The sequence below is a fragment of the Cyanistes caeruleus genome, chromosome 1 (assembly GCF_971803275.1).
Source record: "Cyanistes caeruleus chromosome 1, bCyaCae1.hap1.1, whole genome shotgun sequence".
Lineage (NCBI taxonomy): Eukaryota > Metazoa > Chordata > Aves > Passeriformes > Paridae > Cyanistes > Cyanistes caeruleus.
The window spans coordinates 121,863,741-121,882,221 of NC_141701.1; the positions used below are offsets into that span (position 1 = coordinate 121,863,741).

Below are 18,481 nucleotides of genomic sequence, written 5' to 3' on the forward strand. Positions count from 1 at the left end.
CTGCCTCACAGAAACAGGACACCAGCCTAAATGGACCTTTTGTTCTTACACTCAAAGTAAGTTAATGAACTTACCTCCGGCAGTCTAGATATAAAGTCAAAAGCATTGGCTTCCTTGGCTGCTTGCTCAATTTCAGAATCAGAAATATCTTCTCTGCCATAGCGAATGTTCTCAGCTATTGTGGCTGCAAACAAAACAGGCTCTTGGCTCACAATGCCAATATTTTCTCGTAGCCACTTTGTATTAAGGGTCCGAATATCCCGACCATCTAAGGTAATCTGAGAAAAAAAGCATGAAAAAGAAGTCAAGGAAATGTACTCTGCTCACAATAAAGCAATGAATTACTCTTACTTGAATGAAGTATCAGCCAGAAGGTCAAGAGAAAAAAAAATATTGTCATTAATAGAAAACCTTTTTGTGGGAGAATCTACAACTGCAGTTTTTCCATCCATTGCACAAGCTTGAAAATTATGATGAAAGGCATAAAGAAAAAAGGGGTGCCTTTTTCCCCCCCCGGTCTGTTTTCCCATAATAACCATCCTAAGTTGGCTTAAGAATTTTACAGCTTCCTTGCATACTTTTTACATGATTCTTAAGCTGCTGTGCCAGTTTGATTTCCTCACGGTTGGAGCTACACAATCATCTCAGTGGCTGTTTACACCAGATCAAAGAGACTTCAAGCTGACTAAAAGGAAAGGGAAAGTTATTTTTAACCCAGGTCATTTGCAGCGTGGTGATATGAACATTGACATTGACACAGCAAAATGAGGTGTGGGGGCAGAAATGAACAGCCACAGGAAAACTAAGTTTAAGAAAGAGCTGTCTTGAAAACACCTGCCTTGATACCTTATATACTGATAGTTCAATTTTTCATATTTGAAATGTTTACCTACTTTCAGCTAGCAGTAGCAAATATTGAGATATATTAAAATACCAAGAATAAAAAGAAAATTTTCTTAAAAATGTATTGTTTCATTTCTCTCATTTTTTCCCTTTGTAAATTTCTTGTGGGAAGTATTTACCATTTACCAACCGTGGTAAATGTGTGTGTTTTACCACACACAAATGTGTAATGATGGAAACTTCTGCTGTGGGTTAGCAGATAGTGAAAAACAAGCCAAGAAAACAACCATTTAAAATAAGAAAACTGCCTCCAGGTTTTAGCTTGCATTCAATGAAAAGGAAGCAAAATACAGCAGGACTCTGTTCCATTATATTTCACTTAAAAAAGTTTAGGGAATTTTAAAAATGAACAGTTGATAACAATTACTTTAGATTCAGATCTTGCAAGTCTATTCCAAGACTTGTGGTATTTGCTATTTATGACATAGTACTGTAAGAAGGAACAGAATAATGAAGTCAAGCCAACAAGAGAAGATAGTTAATTTGAAATTAAAATTGTAGAAATATTAGCTATGCAGATAATAGGGTCAAATTCAGTCAAAATAGAAAACAAGGTTCAATCAATATGGGAAATTCATGCATGTCCTAACAGCTCTAAGTTTTTACAATGTTTTTGCAGACACTCACTTCTCCCTGGTCAGGATCATAGAATCTTTGCAGCAGCTGAACAGTAGTGCTTTTTCCACAGCCGCTGGCACCAACTAAAGCAATGGTCTTCCCAGTTTGAACTTTCAAATTTAGACCTTTGAGGATCTGGAAATAATAATAAAAAAAATTATGTCTTAGTTTAACAAGTTTGATTGGAGAATAGTTTGTCAAGGTAACTGTAGCTGTTGCTATCAAGACAGAAGTGAAGGCCACAGTCTGAAGGAACAGCAACATTAATAAGTTAATTGTACCTGGGAATATCCTGGACCACTGATAGGAAAAATTCTTCACCTATGCTTGTGAAAAGTATTAGCCTTCAAAGCAGGATGGTTGCATGCAACCTGCCTTTTGGCAATGGCCCCTAGATCCTTCTGGTTACCAAAGCAAGCCTGGGAATTTTTTGAGAAGATTGATAACTGGAACAGGCCAAGCTCATACCAAGAAATATTTTAAGAGTTTCCTTGCATGGACCGTTGCATTCCATTGTCTGGGAAAATTCCCTAGCACACTCAAACTAATATAGACACGGCCACACTACTCTGAATTTCATGGCTCAGTTTCTCTAGTTTGTGTGATCTGGAAGCAGGTTTAGGGTCTTAAGTTCTCCTGCTGTCCTCCATTTTCCAGAGCATAATTATGAATCTCACAGAAAATTATTTTCAGGTGCTAAAAAGTATCACTGTAAACAAAGCTTGTTTTCTTCTATTCTTAAAATAAAAAAGGCTGTTTTGATGAAATAATTTCTGGGAGGCCCTTAATAAATCCCATTCCTTATTGTTAACAGTCTCAGAAACCTGGGGAGCAGTTACAGATTAATGATATAATTTTTGCTATTTTCACATTTAGAGAACATTTTACCTCAAAAGATGTCCATGTTATTATGAGTAATGCTGTGTAGCTACCAAAATATTTGGCTGCTATGGGAACTCTTGTTTATACCAGGCAGATATACAAGTTTGCCTACACAGGTTTTTACAATGAGAGATTAAAATAGTTGCAATATTCCTCTCCTCTCCCTGTATACGTCGATCCAATTTTATATCTCCAGGAAGCTGATATCTTGGTGCCTGAATTATCAAGAACCTTATTCTAGATACCATAATATCGCCAGATGCAAACAATCACTACCACCTACTAGGCTAGTCCTAACCCTCTTTCATCAGGTAACGTATTAGATTTAATCTTAGCCAAGATTAAAACTAATAATAACAACTGTACTCCTTAGATGTCTTTGATTTCGTTTAACCTGGACAGGGAAGATTATACTGTGTTGTATAAAATGTTTGCGAGATTGGGGGTAACTTCTACACAGCTTTACTGATTCTTTTTGGCTCTACTAAATAACATTGATGCTCTTAGTAGGGAGAGCTGCTGACTGAGATTTGGGAAGGATGAGAAATATTTCTTATTTCCCTCCCATTTGGTGTGCTCACAACATAGCTCAGCAGCCTGAATAGGATTTTTAGGAAGAAAGGTGAAGACTCTGCTCTTTCCAGATTTCTGAGCCAAGATGGATAGAAGATGCATCATATAAAATTCAGTTAAGGAGAAAGCCCAGCTCTGAGTCGGTGCTCCAACCATCCCAATGTCCTGGAAACAGATTTGATGCACAATGGGACAGACCTCAGATGACTTTGTTGGGAAAAGCCACCTGAAAGAACAGCTGTACAAACCTTCCCATTCTCACCACTAAATCAGCATGTCAAGCTTTTAATTGTTGACATTTGAAATCTCTATTTCTCTAACTTTTCTCTATAAAATTCTTTTTTGTTTGTTTTTTCTCTTTCTCTGATTCTGCTGCACTTCTGTATTTTTCTCTCTTTCTCCTCCTGGATTTCTTAGTCTCCTCTGAGCTGAGCTCCTTTGGGATCCTCCCTCATGGGGAGCCCTGCTTATCTCTGTTCTCTGGTTTGAAGAAAACTCCCAAGCTCGTTAGAGTCTTGTTTCTTGTGTTTATTAGAGGGTCATTACAAAACTTGGCAGGTCTGTCCAGAGTAACTGCACAAGTTCAGTTCACTGCAATCTGACTTATTTTCTTCTGATGACACAGAATGGCCTTGTGGCTCACTGTGTGGCTCACTTTGGCTTTGAAAGCACAAAGTGGCCCTGAACTATGCACTGCTTTTATCTTTATACTCATTCTTATCCAATTAACAATAGACACATTTTTCTTAATGATCCATCACCTGTGTGCTGCACTGAGGCATTTTCTAACCAATCACTTACTATTACCCAAAAACCTCTAGAAGAACATGAAAAAGAAAGGAGAAGGAAAAGAAACAACATTCTAAATCCTCCATCTTGCCTTTAGCTTTTTAAACTAACTTAAACTCTAAACTAACTTTTTAACCCAGTGACTTAAGAAAACTCTCTAATCTATACTCTCACACTTTTAGCTTTTCTATCTAACTCTAACAGTTGTTTTCATGTATCACCATGAAAACATGCACATGCATTTCATGTTATATGAAATTCAGTGTTTTTCTGGATCTTAGAGCTAAGTATCAGAAGCAAGGGCACACACTCTGTGTCTGTGTCCTTTTTTTCCATCAAGGAAGAATCAACAGCAGCAAATTCCTTTTCCTTTCACCTTCATCAAGGTGTTCAAAATATTATAAACAAATGTCACAGAGAGGTCAAACCAACTGTGTCACCATGAAAGTAATCACAACAACATGATGTACACACAGGTCACTAATGGAAACTTAACTAGCAAAGAACAAGGACAACAGGCTCTTGAACAGCAATTTTTACATACACCCAAAACAATGTTTGACTTCCAAATGTACATTTAGGATGATGTTTCAATATGTTTGATAGCATATTGTTGTAAAGTCTATCTCTGATAATTTTTCTCATGGGATATCATAACTCCAAAGAGTCAAGAAACTGGAAAAAAGTGAACTTTCTGGTTTAACTGCTTCAAGTCTGGAAGCGTTAATGAAAGATTTTGAAAAGTTTTATTTGATTTATCAAAGCTCTTGTCCATAGAGACAGACTAGGGGCAGCACAGATTTGTCCTGCTGAAGAGCATGAGATTCACAGTGACAGTAGATCTAGAGCTTTGTCTTTGTGCATCACTGGGGGGGAAATTATGGCACATCCCCCAAAACAGGAACAAAACTAAACAAACAATATGGACAAACTGAGGAATTTCAGTACAGTAATGGAAACAGAACACTTACTTTAACATCCGGTCTGGAAGGGTAACTGAAATGGATGTTTCGGAATTCAATTTCTCCTACAAGTTTGTCTGGCTTGTAGCCTTCCTTAGAACTGCTATCTATGAGCCGTTTCTGGAAAGAAGTTTGTGAAATAAATTGGTGGTTATTTCACTTTTGGAACTGTTATTTCTGCTACATGCATTGTTCCTTACTTTCTCAGATGCTGGTTGACACTGCAGTACATTGCTGCAGAACTGCTGCACTTTACCAGCAGAATGCTGAATATGGGGGAAACATCAAATTGTGGATTCTACTTTGACAAATACAGTACCCTTTCAAAAGCAACAAAATCTGTAGCAAAAAATCTCTAATTGCAGAATTAGCTGCATTCTCTTGCAGCCAAAACATGGGCCCCAGTAATCAAGAGGGTTTAATACTCACATCACAAAGAATGATGTAGCCTTTTCTCCAAGAAGTTTTTAGTCCTACTTTATTTTATATACACAGTTACGCTGTTGCTGCATAGCACAGCAAGACCAAGATTATGATATGGAAAACCTTTTTTATGGCAACATCAGCATTACAGATTATTATTGTAATAACTTTCAATAGTGATATTAATCCCCTCCAGACCAATTCCCCCTCCCCAGTACACGCCATCTCAGCTAAATTGGTGCATACATGCTTTCTTATAAATTAATGTATGCCATAGTACCCCTTCTGGAGCTGAAAGTCTAATATTTGAGAAAGACCTCAACCATATATCTCAGACAAACATGCCAGGTTTTCCAGCTGTCACTGTGACAAAGAGGCTGCGTTTTCTTAGATCAATGAAAATATGATGGGTTTCTGTAGTAAACATCTATAGAGTTGATGATTTGGGGCTTTAGAGCGCTTTTGTTACATTTCTCAAGGGGAAAAAACAATAAAAATGAGAGAGAAGGGAAGCTAAGTTGGTTGAAAAGCTTCTATTCTATGCAGTTAGGTGTTTACCTTATTGATAATCTTATATACTTCATAGGCAGCCCCACGTGCACTGGCCACAGTCTCCAGGTTAGGAGCTGCCTGGCCCAGGGAGAAAGCTCCAATAAGCACAGAGAAGAACACCTGTGGCAGATGGAGAGGAGTATTTCAGTTAATGATTACAGTGCCCACATGGGTGCTAGAAAGACTTAAGTGCCAGCTCTAGGCTATTCATCCCACTTTAGAAATAGAGTCCAAGACAATCAAACTTATTATATTAAAAGCTAGGAAAGATGAATAACTTCCAGTTATTTTATACTAAGTGAGTCTCTAACAGCTAATTTAGCAAGCAGGTGGCAGAAAACAGAGACACCACTTGCATAACTTTCCCTGAAGATACAGAACATTTTTCAAGGCTGCATTGCTGTACTTACAATTAACACACAGCTGATGTCATAATGTGGATCCTCAGCAGTGAGTTTGGTTCCATACCAAAATGCAAGGGCATAGGATCCAAAGATAAAAAATTGTGAAAGACCCAGACATGTGTTAGTGGTAATGGATTTTTTCATTCCAACACGTTTAGCCGTCTCTAAGTTCGCATCGTATCTGAAAGCGGGTAAGGAAACCATTAATTTGACAGGTACCACATGCCATCCTGGTTGATATTTCCCAGTGCCCTTTTCTTAATTAAAAGGATTTATGTAAGAAAATCAATTAGAATCTCCAAGAAAATACAGGCTTTTTTCTTTCTTTTTTTTTTATAGGAGGACTATTAGGGAGGTAATTAATTTGAATAAATCTGCTCTAACGTATGCCGACAATATTGGCATACCGTTACGGAAGACAATCAGAAAACAAGTATCAAAATTTTGTTATCATAATGGAAGACACTAGCACTCTTGAACTCTTTTTCCATTAATCTTTTAAGGAAACCTAGCAAAAGTTTTAGTAACCTTGTTTACCACAGAGATAAAGGCTAGTCTTCCACACTTAAAAGAAGCAAAATAAAAATAAAATCCTCCAACAATCCTAGGCAATAGGGAAAGAGATAAATGAGAGCTCCCTCTGATGGCAAAGTTGTTCTCTTATTAGCCATTTTGGGATGTCAAATATCTTTCCCTTAGGTCACTTTACTGATATATACATAATATATATATGCACTATATGTAATACATATAATATATACATATTTTACATATATGAGCAGTGAACACAGAAGATCAGTATAAACAGGTATATAACAAGTTCAACTAGAAAATTATTTCTTCCATGAATGGTTCAAATTCATCCAGTCATCTATAGTTTTCAGCAAATAGCTTTCATTTACTCAAGCTCATTATGCAAAGTGTAGTCTAGGAATAGTGTAACCTTCTACTTGCAATCAGCATGGTCAGTAGCTTGCACCCTTTTCACAAAATGTATTTTCAATAAAGTACAACTCCATTGTAGGAAGACATGCAATCCATTCAGCTGGGAAGCAACCTTAAACTGCATTAATTTTGTTCATGTAAATTTCTAAGATGCCAGCAACACTGTTTTTGTTAGTCAAACATATTGAAATATTTTGACCTGATTGGGCTCTTAAAACCAGGCCCTATGTTTGAGTCAGCAGCATCATCAGTCTTCCAGGGAAATGGGTACAGCATTTAAATTGTGTGATAAATACACATGATCACTCAAATACTGAGGAAAGGCCAAGCCACTGCCAGAAACTAAAGGTGACTGAAGATCCCTTGCAAGAGTAAACTTTTCTGGTCAGTGGAGGCACTGTGCAGTGAAAGGGTGCTTTTCCTAACTCTGAGGTCAACATTCAAGAGCTGTGTAGGAGTCACAATCTACTATCTGAAAAATACACTCCCTGGTAGGAGTTTGTCTGTAGCAGAAGATGATCCTAGGGGTTTTTAGATGTTTGGGGTTTTTAGATGAAATGGAGGTAGAGCTGTGGAAGAGGCTGACTAGTCAATCATAAAAAGGAAAAGTCTTTCTTGACTCAGGTATCAGTTATTTTGTCTTTAGACAAAGTATTGTGAATGAATATTGGCAGCTCCTGTAATTTAACTTTCAGACACTGGTAATTGAAGAATATGAGAAGGAGCGGGACAACTTATCTAGGTCATCTAGGGCTTTTTTTGCTTTTACTGTGCAGGCAGGAACAGTCTTAATGCTGTTGCATCTTAAAAAGAAATTCCAGTAAGCAGAAGACAGGGCTGTAAGAGTCAGAGCTCAGTCCCTGGAAGAAAATGCAGGAACAGGCTGTAGGATCCTAAGCTGGGTTGACACCACCTTGTAAATTTTGCACAAGATGAAGGCTAACATGAGTTGAAAAAGGTAGAAGAGTTTCATGAGGCATATGGATCAGGTCATCTGCCTTGCCTTTCCCAGCTGCATGGAATCAGTGATGCCTTGTATTTGTATGAAAAGAATTATTGCTTATGCTTGTTGGGTTATCTGATATGCATGTCAATAAGTTTGTGATCAGCCACAATCATTTCACCTTGTATGTGTGACTAGGGCCAGCACTGGGCAGCTACACATGTTATTTGCAAATCATTGTAAAAGCCACTAATGTGATTTTACCCGAGGCTATTATCCAGCATAGTTTAAAAATAAGTTCAGTAATCAAAGATCAGAGCAGTAGCACAAATGCCCTAGAAGATAAGCAGATTGCATGCTTTGTTGCATCTGACTCCTAGGTAAAGGTAACCTTCCCACCACTTTCACATTCAGTTCAACTCCAGATTTCAACCAAAGGAAAAATTTTCATCTATGCTGCAGTGACAACAGCAAATAGCCTTTATTCACTGACTAGATCTATTTGCATATCTTTGTTTTCAGGTGATTTGTCCACTTATAGAAAGACAAAATGACACTAAGGAGTGTCACCCCTCTGCCCCTTCAAAAAAAAAAATATCCCCACAAACCAATTCCACAACTAAATTTCCTTCCATATTTTAAATATAATTATTAATGAAAAAACTTACTTTTCTAATGCCTTCTGCTGTCCATTGAAAGCCACAACAGTCCTGATTGATGTCAAAATTTCTTCGGCCACAGCTCCTGCTTTGGCATAAGCAGACAGCTCTTTAGCAGTAAGGGATGCCAGGAGCTGAAAAGTTTAAAAACAGCTGTTATTGCAACCTTCTGAAATAACATGCACACTGTCTTGGTGAATAAGAACAATCACACAAGGTGCATGAGATCAGATATTAGCAATCTATGGGGGATCAGCTCCTCCCCATACCCTGAATTTCCCTCAGAGTTCAATTTATCATTGTCTCATTACAAGCAAAGGCTACACAAATAATATCAGGTGAGCTTCCTTCCCAATTTTCCTGGGGTGATTTTATGATGTTTGTATCCCCAATTGCCTGGTTTATGTTACATATTAAGTTCTGCACCTTTCAGACTGGCTCTGAGAGAGAAGGGGGGGAAGAAGCAGCTCACAGTTTGTGTTGAAAGAAAACATCACTCCCCCACATCCTGCTCCTGGACTGTGGTGTCTGCAGCACAGATGGACAGCAGGACAAAGCTTCTCTTTTACTGTTAGTTAGTTTTAGCTAGCTGAGGCAGAAGAGTTCCCTGGACCTTTTTTTCTCCTTAGATCTGTTCAAACCTGCTCTGGGCTGAAAAATCCCAAACAAAGCCCGGAAGCCCACGCCTGTGGCCCACCAGGGCCTGGGCCTCGGCACTTTCCGGCACCGGAGGGACTGATAAGACCCTGAGCAAGCCAAGATACACCACATGAAAAGGACTTTTCTTCCTTGATTTGCCATTTCATTGAACAGCAAGATGTTTTATTGTTTAATATTATTCAATTTCTGTTAAATAAACAGTTTTTTTCCCACTTCTCTCCAAAGAAATCTCCTTTCCTGAACCAGTTGGGGGTAGGGGCCGCTTAGATTTGCTTTCTGAGGGGACTCCATTTGGAGGTTCTCTCCAAAATTTACCCTAAACCAAGACACTAATCCACTTTCCTCCCAAGCTGAGGACAGCCTACAGACTACACTAGGAAGAGTGAAAGAGGAAGTACCCTAGCTGCTCTGAGTTTCTGAGGTGTTCACACACTAGAGAACCAGCAGACATTGAAGTAAGCAAGTCAATCATATTACAACCTCTAACATTCTATTTCTTAGCTTTTTTGTAATGCTTCATGTAGGAAAAACCCCATAAAATCATATAAATAGCTACTCAACAGTATGAGCCATCAACATTAATGTGGCTAAACAGTGCATAGGGGGACAAAGTTTTCCTATCTGAAAGGGAAACCTCTCCAGCCATTTCACTGATTTATAGCACTTCAGTTTTCAGCAGCTGTATGTATCTGCATAGCTGTATAGATCTAGTCCATACACTGCATGAAACTTGGTAAATTATTTGCAAGAGTTGTGGTACATTCTTGTGCAGATGGAAAGAGGCTGAAAGGTATTTATGCTAGGAGCATAAATCAAGCGAGGATTTCCCTGGTGCTTGCCATGAGGAAACTGCTGTACCAGAAAGATGCTCAGATGCAGATTATCCTCCTGCAACATGGCATGAGGACAGGCTATGCAGAGAGAAGGAACACACCTTAAAAGTGTGCTTGGGAACCCGGAGAAAGGCTACAGGAGGAACAGAACTCAAAGTAAGAGTGGGGCCAACCTGCTAACTTCGAAATCACACTAGGTTTCTCCCATTCTCCCACCTCTTCTGTGCATAAGTGTTGTAAGCTTTGTCTGGTTTATCTATAAATCCCCACACACTTACAGTTGACCAAATTGCTGTTGATGCAGCAAGAAGTGGGCTGACTGACGTAACCACCAGTGCCAGCTTCCAGCCATAGATGAATCCTATAATAAGCCCTGACACAAACGTGGAAAAAAACTGCAGAAATATACTGATCTTGTCTCCGATGCCTTCACGGATGGTGTTGATGTCACTTTAAATAACAATAATAAAAAAATTTGTTAGTTCAGAATGCCTCACACGGTGACTCCCTCCCCCCCACTTCTTTACATGCTGTGTGGCCTCATGTCAGGAGCTTTGTCATTTCCTAACCAGCAAAAGAAAATTTTTAACCATGGCTACTGAACTGTACCATTAGGTTCTTCTGTGGCCTAAACACAGCAGAAACCTATTTTTAAGGGCTCATTTTCTGTATTCTCAACATTCTCTGCTGTTTCTATGCCATGACACTAGGACACCAATGACCTAGTTTCCTCATCTGGCACCCAAATGGAACAATAAGTAAACAATCAAGCAGCCTCTTCACCCAACATGACCAATCTCTAAATCATTTTTTCTGCTCAGCTCTCTGATGCATTTTATGTTCATAATTTCGGCTATTGACTCAGATGAAGAGTTACCTCCATTTCATCATACCATTATTTGGAATAAGCTCCATTTTTCATACAAATTTTCTTCCTTATTTTTTCTTCCCAGATCATACAGATATTAGAGTGGAGAGATTTTATTTAAGCTTCCTGTACATTTTCCAGGACAGATAATTGTCCAAAGATACTATAAAATCCAGAAAAATAATTTTAAAAATAGTGTTTGCATATATAATTCCATAGCACATGGCCATTACAGTCCTCACCCTGAAATCTATTTAGGTTTATGGAAAAATTACAAAGACTTTAACTGGCTAGATAGAATACTGCCCGAGTTCTGACTGGGTGCAAGTATAAGCTCATTTCCATCCAATTAAGTGCCAGCTTTTGGCATTTATAAACTAGGTGGAGACAGTTTGTTTAGCAGTGGCTGACATGTACTTCACGGGCTTCAGAAAGCCAGTGTCAGACATTTAATGAAGAAACCCCTTCCAATGCACATAGCTGAAAAAGGATAATGAATTCCTCACTTTGAGCTGTAATATTTCATACTTTAGGTGCAGTGGATTTTTTTTCTTAACTCTCTTTAGGCTATTCTGTTGAGATAAATGTCAGGGTTTTTTTAAATGCCTTACTTGGGGGTGTGTGTCTGTGTGTAAAAGAAAAAAAAACAACAGAGCCCTCACTCTGTCAGTCTGGTGTTCAGTGTTCCTATCTGGGTAGTATCAAACCAAGCCATCTCCTGATGGAGCACTGCAAAAAAGAACATCTTCCGTATCCTTGCGGTTTGCCTTGCAGCAGCAACCAAAAATGTCCACACTTGGATCATGCTCAGGATAAACACAGCAAAGCCAATTGCCACAAAGTAGTAAGCAAACCTGGGATAAAGAAAAAAAAAAGCCCACATGACCCCACTGTATCTAATGAGAAAAGTTAGACACACAGAGAAGCAACTAATCAATCACACCAAAGTAAATACTGAAGCCTGTGATGCATTATTGGGAAGGCATATATAACTACAGATCCTTACTTTGTCATTTCACCTTCTATATCCACGCCTGGATTTGGTAGGCAGCTGGAAGTGTTTACTGAAGTATCTGTGAAGGGGAAATTAAAAGTAGGAATATTTGTGGGAGTGTTATATAGAGCTGTTGATTCATGGCAATATGGGGTTTTCAGTTTGGGAATATTTTGTATTTTTCAAGTGGGGTCTGCAATACAAACTTAAATGCAAAATGATTTGGCAAAAAAACATTTATTTTTAAGCAATTAATTCCTGATAACTGAGAGTGGTCATACTCCCTACTATCTCAACAAAGTCAAAGTCCATTCATAAAGTGCACATCCAATGCTTTGGTTTTGCCCTGGTCTAGCCATTAAAGATGGATTGAAATGACTGGGTTATTTCCAGCAGGATGAGTGTTGCTCATAATACATTACCTCAGATATGTACCAGTGTATAATCTGGGGGAAAAACAGAATCTTAGCCTCAGTAGCAAAACACAATCAATATGCAGAGAAATTTAATTTAAACTTTTTACCATTGGATTGCATGCCACTTAGCACAAAGCTGTTTGTCATCTCTCCAAAGACAATGATCATAAGTGGCATTCCAGTACCATTTGCAGCCGCTGCGACCAAACCAACTATCATCAACAGGACATCCACCCCATCAGCATAGCAAAACTATGTAAGCATTAAAAAGAAAAAAAAAAGAGAAAAAAGGGACATTAAACCTGACAGTTCATGCATTTACTGCAGTACAGTGGACTTACAGAACATGCTTCAGCCACATATTCTAAGTAGCAACACTCCAGCTGAAGGTAAACTCAGTACATAAAGATTCCGTAGTAGTCCAACACATCCTTAAATCAGTACTCAGGCTGCTAAGAGAATACTGGCAGGACACAGATTCCCAGTCAGAAAAAAAAAATACGTATTTGCAAGTGATGACGATCTTTGTAGAATATATTGTGTGTTTCATTGAGTTGCATATTTACTAAGATAATGCCTCTATAATGTAAACAAGAGTGAGTTATTGACCAGCACCTGACTTACACCTACCAGTAGAAAGCATTTTCAACAGAGATAGATCGTGTCTTGAAACTTGTCTATCCCTGGAGCTTGGTTTTGTTTAAAGAAGGATGTGAATTCAAACTGCTATAGATATCCCGGGATGTGGTTAATCTGAAACTGGATCATTTTATTCCTGACTGGCCTAACCATCTCAAAGTGTAAATACACATGGAATAAACCAGAAAAGAATAAATATTTTCTTGTTTCAGAGTAAGAAAGTCCACATGCAAGAGCTATTTTTGTTTGAGAATATCTGTCCTATAGAAAACTGACACAAAACTGGTGTTTACTGGTTCTCAGAGAACAGGTCCAGAATCAATAGTCTTCAGGCTTCTTCTCCAGTTTTTGATTTCCTATGAATAATAAGTCATAAACAGCTCACAATACCAAATAACAAAGTCTAAAGCAAACTATTAAATAAATCACTAACCAATTCAAGAATGCCAACAATTCGTTTCTCTGGCTTCTCATCTTCCTTCCTAGAGTAAAGTATAAAAGACTAATCAAAATAAGGGATTTTTTAGCAAATCTGTATTAAACTTTTCTCCTCCCTCCCCTGCCCCTCTGACTTTCCCATACACCCAGTTAACACTAAGTTAAAAAAAAAATACCTACGTTTTCTTTTTGGGCTTTGACTGGTCAATTTGTTCTACATGTTCTTCATGTGGTAAAGAAGTACCATCACACCCCTTGTTTCCAGATTCTGTGAATAAAACCACTTTTTTAGTAATACAATAGATGGATTATTATGCTTTCTTGTGTCTTTCTAGTTTTTTTCTAGATTAGTTTTTTCTCATGTTCTTGGGAGGAAGTCTCAAGAGAAATTCACCAGGCTTTTTGTCTTCAGTTCATCTTTATTCCCAGAAAAAGCTTACATGTCCATTTCTGAGACAGAAACAACTTTATTTTTATAATTAAAATATATTTATACAGAAAGATTATCAAAGACTAAAAGAAAAAGTTCATTCTTCCTTCAAACAATTAAATGCAAATTAGAAGTCCTTATGGAATGAGTGGAATTGCTTATAGTGAGGGTTATAATTGCTGTAGCTAACACAGAATAGATGGTAGTTAACTAAAGAATCATGTCCTTGACTCTAATAACCATCTTCACTAGTCTCTTGCAGTAGCTGTTGCATGCCCCATTTCCTTTGTGCTGGGGGCTTCAGAAAGGTATATGAAAGCATAATCCTACCCAGGAAGCTAAATGCATAAAATGAGATGCAATAAATATATGAAGAAACAGAGGAGTAGCCAGAGTGGGGAGCCAGCTGAAAAAACAAGAGGAGAAAAGCTTCTCCCCACACCAGCCACTCCCAATTTACCTTAACTTTAGCTGCAAACTCACAGTGAAGAGTTTTCTACATACTATTTTACTGATAGCTGGCCTACAACAGTTGTTTTAGACAACCCTTTGACAGCAATAATGTTATTCCAGCTTCCACAGCTTACCTCAGGAGAATTTTCATGCTCAGGCTAGGACCCTCCTGAGCAGTTTTACCAATGCAAATTAATTTTGTGGAACTTGATGGAATGATTCATGCAGAAAAATGTTTTATAGGTGTGGCTTTAATTCACTGATATGTAGGAAACTTATCATGTTATCTCCTACAAAACAACTATGACAATCAGGAGAGCCTTTATAACGTTCTTTAGATTCAAACCTGTGGAACATTTTTCAAACACACATGCGGAGCTCCCTCTTACCAGGATCAGAGAGGTCCTGCTCTGTGGAATTTGCAGAATAGTCCTTCATTGTCCTTTTTGTTATGAGAGAGTCACATTAATTAGAATCTGCAATAAACCCCCCCAAGAAAACACTTTGATTAAGTAAATATTGAAAGAGTTCATATCTGAGTTTTCCTATGACACATCACAATTTTGGTCTCAACATTATTCTACTTAAATAGAAAGAATAAAAAGAAAATAAAATAAGTAACATCATGAAAAAAAAGAACTACTATTAATGAGACATTAAGAACAATACAAACTATTACTGGGCAACTTAGGTCAGTAGGCTGTCTTAGTAGTCTTTTATGCTAAATCACTCATATAAAGGTTGTTCTAAATTCTCTATTACAGACCAGATAATTTCCCTCATTGCCTCAAGTTTGATTAGAACTAAATGAACAGAACTAAATAACGTGGTTGGGAGTGCAGTGATAAAGACATGCACTCATTCTGTCGTGTGGTACTAGGATGCATTTAGAGGCAGTAAATGACTGATGCTCTAAGTCTGCTGAGACTTTTCTTCTTGATCTATCAAATACGCTGGTTAAAAAAACCAAACAAGAAAAACAGCAACAAAATCCCAAGCAAAAGGCGCACATGAAGCTGATGAAACCTACAACAACATGGACGAGAAAACGCCTAATCAGCCTGATAAAAAAAAAATAAAAAAAAAAAAAATAAAAAGCCCCAAAAACCCAAACAAAACCAACTAGCACCCTGTCCGATTTCTAACTGTGCTTTTCCCCTCTGGTTATTTCAGCTCACCTCCGCAGACCCCGGCACGGATGGATGGCAGGATGGCTGCAGCCCCGACGGCCGGTCCCTGCAGAGCGGCGCCCGCTGCCCGCCCTGGCCTTTATAGCGCCGGCTCCGCCCGGCTCGGGTTGCAGGTGAAGGTCGGTGCCGCTGCCGGGCGGAGCCGCCCAGGGTGAGGGCCCTGCCGAGGGATGCTGGCCGGCTCCTGCCCTCTGCCGCCCGTAGGTCTCCGAGCTGCAGAGCGCGCACGGAGAGCCCGACAGCCCCTTGCCGGAGCATCGCCTCCCTCCCGGTGCTCACCCATCCGCTGACACTGGAAGGGCAACACTGGATGTCATCCGGCCCAACCTCCCTGCTCCGCCAGAGTTATCCTGAGCGCATCATTTAGGATTGATCCGTACAGGTGTATTTCGAATAGTCCCAGCAAAAGAGGACTCCACAGCCTCTCTGGAAAACCTGTTAGAGTGCTTGGTCACCTGCACAACAAGGAAATTCTTCCACATGTTCGGGTGGAACTTTCTGTGTACCTGTTTCTGCTTGTTGCCCCTTGCACTATTGCCTGGCATTGAGAAGAGACACTGTCCTCTTGGCACCAGATAGTCACAGGCATAGATGAGATCTCTCAGGCTAGACAGGACCAGCTCCCTCAGCCTTTCCTCATAAGTGAGGTGCTCCAGAACCCTCATCCTCAGAGCCTCACACTGGACCTGCTCCAGAAGCTCCGTGTCTCTCTTGTGCTCTCTTGAGAAGCCCAGAGCTGGACATGGAGTCTCACCATTACTAAAACCAGATGAATTTAAATCAAGAAAACTCAGCTGCTAAGCAGAGATGAAGGGGTATTTGAAGAGTCACCTGTCCAGGGAAACATTCAGATTTGGGAAAGTTATCTGCAAGGTCCTGCCACGTTTGGGGAATTTGCATCACTGCACTTGGAGAATTTCAAATAAGACTGAAGATATGCTGGTGAACTTCAGCTAAGAAATGTTATTAATGTTATTAAATAAAGGCTTTTCTATTCCACTTCTAAATAACATGACAACTAACTCATGAACTCAGCTAAATTCAAAATTGTTTTTAGAGAAGCTAAGCAACAGGTTTTGCTTGTTTGGCTCTCACCTCTTCCCCACAATTTGTGTGGGATTTTTTTTTTAAAAATTTTTTTCAGAAATAAGACTGATTCTTTTTTTGGGTTAGTTGAGAGGGTGGTGATTGGTTTTGTTGATATGGTTGTTTTTCTACCCTGCCTGAAGAAATCAGGTAAACAAATCAGGTTTTCTGAACAAGCTTAAAAATAACAGTTATTCAGCTTGCCCAATGGAGCATATTTTAATTTATATAATTTACTTTCAGTAATGCATAGGATTTATGATATATAAACTCCTAGCTGTTCTTCCATCCACTCTGAGTATTTTGTTGGTATCCCAAAGAAGACCCCCCAGATATTTAAATTAGTTACTCAGCTGAAATTTTTCTCAAGTAAGAAGTTCAAGACATGGCCTAATTTAAGCTTCACTTGTTCACCTCCCACTCAGTATTCAGATTATATTTATGTTGCACTCATTGGTCATGATGCTCTGAAAGAAGCTCAGAAGAAAATGCATTATTGGGTATTATTGTCTCCTGCCCACTGGAGCCCTGTATGTTCAGGTACATGAACTTCCTGCATGTCAGACCTGTGACTTTTTTTTACTCTTTAATCTCATCAGCATTACCTAGGATTTATATTGCTTATTTATATTTTATATTACTTATATGAATATATATATGAAATTTGTATTAGCCTGGAGAAAAGGAAGCAGAGGGAAGCCTTCTCTTTCTGTACAACTACCTGAAAGGAGGTTGTGGCAAGGTGTGCATCTGCCTCTTTTCCCAAATAACAAGTGACAGGATGAGGAAGTGGTCTTCAGTTGTGCCAGAGGAGAAAAATATCTTCACCAATGTTGTCAAGCATTGGAATAGGCTGCCCGGGGAAGTTGTTTTGTCACCACCCCTGAAGACATTTAAGACATGTGCAGCTGTGGCACATAGGGACAGGGCTGAGTGGTGGACTTGACAGTGCTCAATGATCTTGGAGGTCTTTAGGTGTTTTCAAACCTAAATGGTTCTATGATTCTATGCCTCAGTGTTAAGCTTGCATTATGCACATACACATCTGCTCTCTGTCTCAAAAAAATTAAGAAGGATTTTGGCTTCTGCTGCCATGAAGAATATAAATTTACAGACTTTTGGAAGAGACAGAACAGCAAGGTGAAATTACTTCACTATTCCAGGCTCAGGCTTCACAATTTTATGGAGTATTTCCTTCACCAAAGGTAACAGGTTTTCTTCCTACTCATCTCAATGAGAGTGAGAACATCTCCTTACCAAATATCAGTTTTTTGTTTAAACTGTTCATAAACTATCATTTTCAGAAGAAACTATATTTGCATATAAAATTGTAGACAGAGGGACATCTCACCTGGAAAGCAAACTCCTTGTAGTAGGACTGAGAACACATAGATAGCAAAGTAGAAGCATGGAGGTAGCATGAACCCAAAAAAGTCACTAGGACTCTATTTCAAAGCTGTGAAATACCCAAACATCATACTCAGCATCACTGGCAGTTAGGGAGTGTTTAATATATCCAAAACATTAATTTTTCAAAGCTTCAGTATCAGTGATTCACACACAGTAACACTGAAGTGTCAATTACGTTTCAGATACATTGCTCTACACTCCACAGGCCTGTCAAGGAAGAGCCTGAGTTCCCCTGCATAGAAAAGTTGGTTCAAAAAGGGTATGAGAGAAGAGCAGGGCAAAGAACTGATCATGCAGAAAAAACAATCACAGGGTGTTGAGCAGGAATTTGTTTCCTGCTCTCTCCCTTCTTTCCCCATTTCTTCCTTTGGAAGGGATGCTATGCTCTATTCGAGTTAATAAATGTCTTCA

The 18,481-nt window shown here is 38.9% G+C and overlaps 1 protein-coding gene across 7 annotated transcripts in view; it reads right to left on the reverse strand.

Annotated features, from left to right (window-relative positions):
• Positions 1-15,862, reverse strand: part of ABCB5 (ATP binding cassette subfamily B member 5) — a 34,688-nt gene extending 18,826 nt beyond the window's left edge. Inside the window, exons 1-14 of one of the 7 annotated variants that reach the window (XM_086854572.1) lie at positions 15,563-15,862; positions 14,774-14,860; positions 13,682-13,769; positions 13,497-13,545; positions 12,532-12,676; positions 12,021-12,087; positions 11,677-11,868; positions 10,425-10,596; positions 8,663-8,787; positions 6,113-6,287; positions 5,709-5,822; positions 4,737-4,847; positions 1,531-1,656; positions 75-278 (exon numbers count right to left, since the gene is read on the reverse strand). In XM_086854572.1, coding sequence (XP_086710698.1) covers positions 75-278; positions 1,531-1,656; positions 4,737-4,847; positions 5,709-5,822; positions 6,113-6,287; positions 8,663-8,787; positions 10,425-10,596; positions 11,677-11,868; positions 12,021-12,087; positions 12,532-12,676; positions 13,497-13,545; positions 13,682-13,769; positions 14,774-14,822 — 1,617 coding nt within the window. In that variant the 5' untranslated portion in view covers positions 14,823-14,860; positions 15,563-15,862. Of the gene's footprint in view, positions 1-74; positions 279-1,530; positions 1,657-4,736; positions 4,848-5,708; positions 5,823-6,112; positions 6,288-8,662; positions 8,788-10,424; positions 10,597-11,676; positions 11,869-12,020; positions 12,088-12,531; positions 13,420-13,496; positions 13,546-13,681; positions 13,770-14,773; positions 14,861-15,562 lie in introns of all 7 variants that reach the window. The other 6 variants (XM_086854587.1, XM_086854593.1, XM_086854604.1 and 3 more) reach the window with 6 other exon arrangements.
• Positions 15,863-18,481: the final 2,619 nt, after the last annotated feature.